Here is a 2284-nt window from a genome sequence, read left to right as displayed (position 1 = left end):
GTCTGTAGAAAACCACAGAGCTCCTTCAGTCCAGAACCTTCCAGGTTAGATCCGCTCAGGTTCAGTTCTATCAGATGGGTCGGGTTGGACTTCAGAGCTGAGAACAGAGACGTCCAGAGGGTCTCTGACAAACTGAGGTCCCACAATCTGAATAAAGAATAAAAGATGAGCTGAAGCCAACAGGATGCAGTTAAAACTGAAATATGAACAAATAAATAATAAAATGTAGAAAATTAATTTAACTGAATGTAAAAGAAACATGATGAATTGATTCTAACATCTGATCCAGTCAAACTGGTTTAACTCTTCCAGACTGAAAGGGGTGCTGACAATTCAACCAAATTTGTAGTACCGTAATTCTGCCACATTTGCTCTATCTGCAAAATTCCAATGGTTTCTGAAAGGAGAGACTTTGTGCTTTCCACCCAATTTCTGGTTATTATGGCAATTTCACCCCAGCATAGCAGGAAGTGAAATTAGTTTGAGGGGCAAGCTGTGATGTCAAACTGTGATATCACAACAAAAGGAAACGTACCCACCTGGGCTGACGAGAACCTCCACTTTGTTACAGCAAACACCCACCTTGACCACCAGGTGGTCTTTAGCTAGCATAGTATTGGTCTCTCCCTCTCACGTACATAGCACCGATTGAGATTTATTCTGTTTTATGCTGATTATTTGTTTGTAGTTTTAATTTAAAGTTCTCACTTTAGTGACCATTAGACTTTATTGACTTCAGTAATTCAGGCTGTTGTGTTAAAAGGATCCAGGATTAGCTGTACATATTGGCCTAAATATGTTGCAATTTTCCCTATTACTTAAAAAATTACTGTTTTTGATATGTCAGAACTCATAATTATTTCAAAAATGTACATCTTTTGTTATATTTTTCACCCATGGAGGTCGCCATTTTTTCACCTATAGGTTGATGAAGCATAATGGTGGTCCATTCTGTACCGGAGTCTACAGAGTAAACACAGGAAGACTAACTTTACCCGAGTTGCTTATCATATCACGTTTGACTGGTGTAATTATGAAAAATATCCAGTGTCACTACTGGGTGTGATTAAAAAAAAATTTTAAATTGAGGCGAATCTGGATAATTTCCCACATGAAAGAAAGGAGAGTGCAGTGCGAGAGCCGGAGTGGAACACAACTTCTGAAGGACCTAATCTGTACCTTGGACATTTCTCCACAACACTTTGAGCCATTGGTACAAGCAGAACCAAGGAAGGCTCTAACAGGTGATCGTTAACCTAAGGAGCTAAAAATAAATGCCATGCTGAGACATTCAGAGATCTCTTTGAGATGCAAACAGGAGCTATACTGCCTGCGGTAATGACATCATCAACCCGACTGGACCCATGGAGGTCCAGTGTTGATGGTAACAAAGTCTGGTGTGGTTATTACCACCACACGGGACTCTACACAGCACAGATGCTGCCGAACTGGACACAGCGCCACAGACACTGGGAGAAAAGTCAAAGACAAGCAGTGCTGATAGCACTATCACTACTGGAAATGCTAACAGAGCTAGAACACCGGTACTGAATGTGAGCCCACTAACAACCCTGAACAAAGTTCAGACCCTAAACCACTGTTGCTAAACAGGACACAGTAAGTACTACTATCGAAGTACTTACTGGATCACACAGTCTGACCAGAGGTACGTGTCATTCATTGTTTCATTTACGAAGCTGAAGGCAACAACAGCAAAACACAAGCTCCTACGACCAACTCTGTCCTCTTCTTCTGTTTGGTTCTCCTCATCTTCAATGCCTCTTGTTATTTCTATGTTCTGATCGATTTCAACGCGCTCCAGTTCAAATTAAAAAAAGCTTAATAATCTTATTCATCACTGTTTTGGCTGGAGGAGCCAGGAAGTTGGACATTTAGACATCATTTACCAGGATGCATTGCGGCGTGAACAACATGGCGACATTCTTGTGAAAATATTTTATCAAAAATTAAAAAAACTAAATAACCTACAATATTACTACCTTATTGTTTTTACATCTAAAATAAATACTTCCCAAATAAGGTCTACTTTTATAACTAATCGTGGATTGCTTTAATAAATTGTGTTGTGATGTAAAGAGTGTGTTTCTTCTTCATGTGTCCAGTGTTTGCTGATTGAAACGCCAGCGCTCAGATTCTCTCCTTCATTCGTTGCTCTATAACAGCTCAGCTCATCCAGGCTGCTGCTCATAGAACAATAACCTACATAGACTGAAGGCTTTGGCTGCTGATTCCTGATCATCAGCTGGAGACCCGACTTGGTAAC

At 40.3% G+C, this 2284-nt stretch overlaps 1 protein-coding gene across 1 annotated transcript in view; it reads right to left on the bottom strand.

Annotated features, from left to right (window-relative positions):
- Window positions 1–37: 37 nt before the first annotated feature.
- Window positions 38–2284, bottom strand: part of LOC103132813 (protein NLRC3-like) — a gene marked incomplete at its 3' end in the record, with an annotated part of 8977 nt that continues 6730 nt past the window's right edge. Inside the window, exon 5 of the mRNA XM_007544597.2 lies at window positions 38–147. Coding sequence (XP_007544659.1) covers window positions 38–147 — 110 coding nt within the window. The remainder of the gene's footprint in view (window positions 148–2284) is intronic.

The sequence above is a fragment of the Poecilia formosa genome, unplaced genomic scaffold (assembly GCF_000485575.1).
Source record: "Poecilia formosa unplaced genomic scaffold, Poecilia_formosa-5.1.2 Scaffold1341, whole genome shotgun sequence".
In the NCBI taxonomy this organism is placed as follows: Eukaryota; Metazoa; Chordata; class Actinopteri; order Cyprinodontiformes; family Poeciliidae; genus Poecilia; species Poecilia formosa.
Note: the sequence above shows the minus strand (reverse complement) of the source record. Positions and strands in the feature narration are given on the sequence as shown.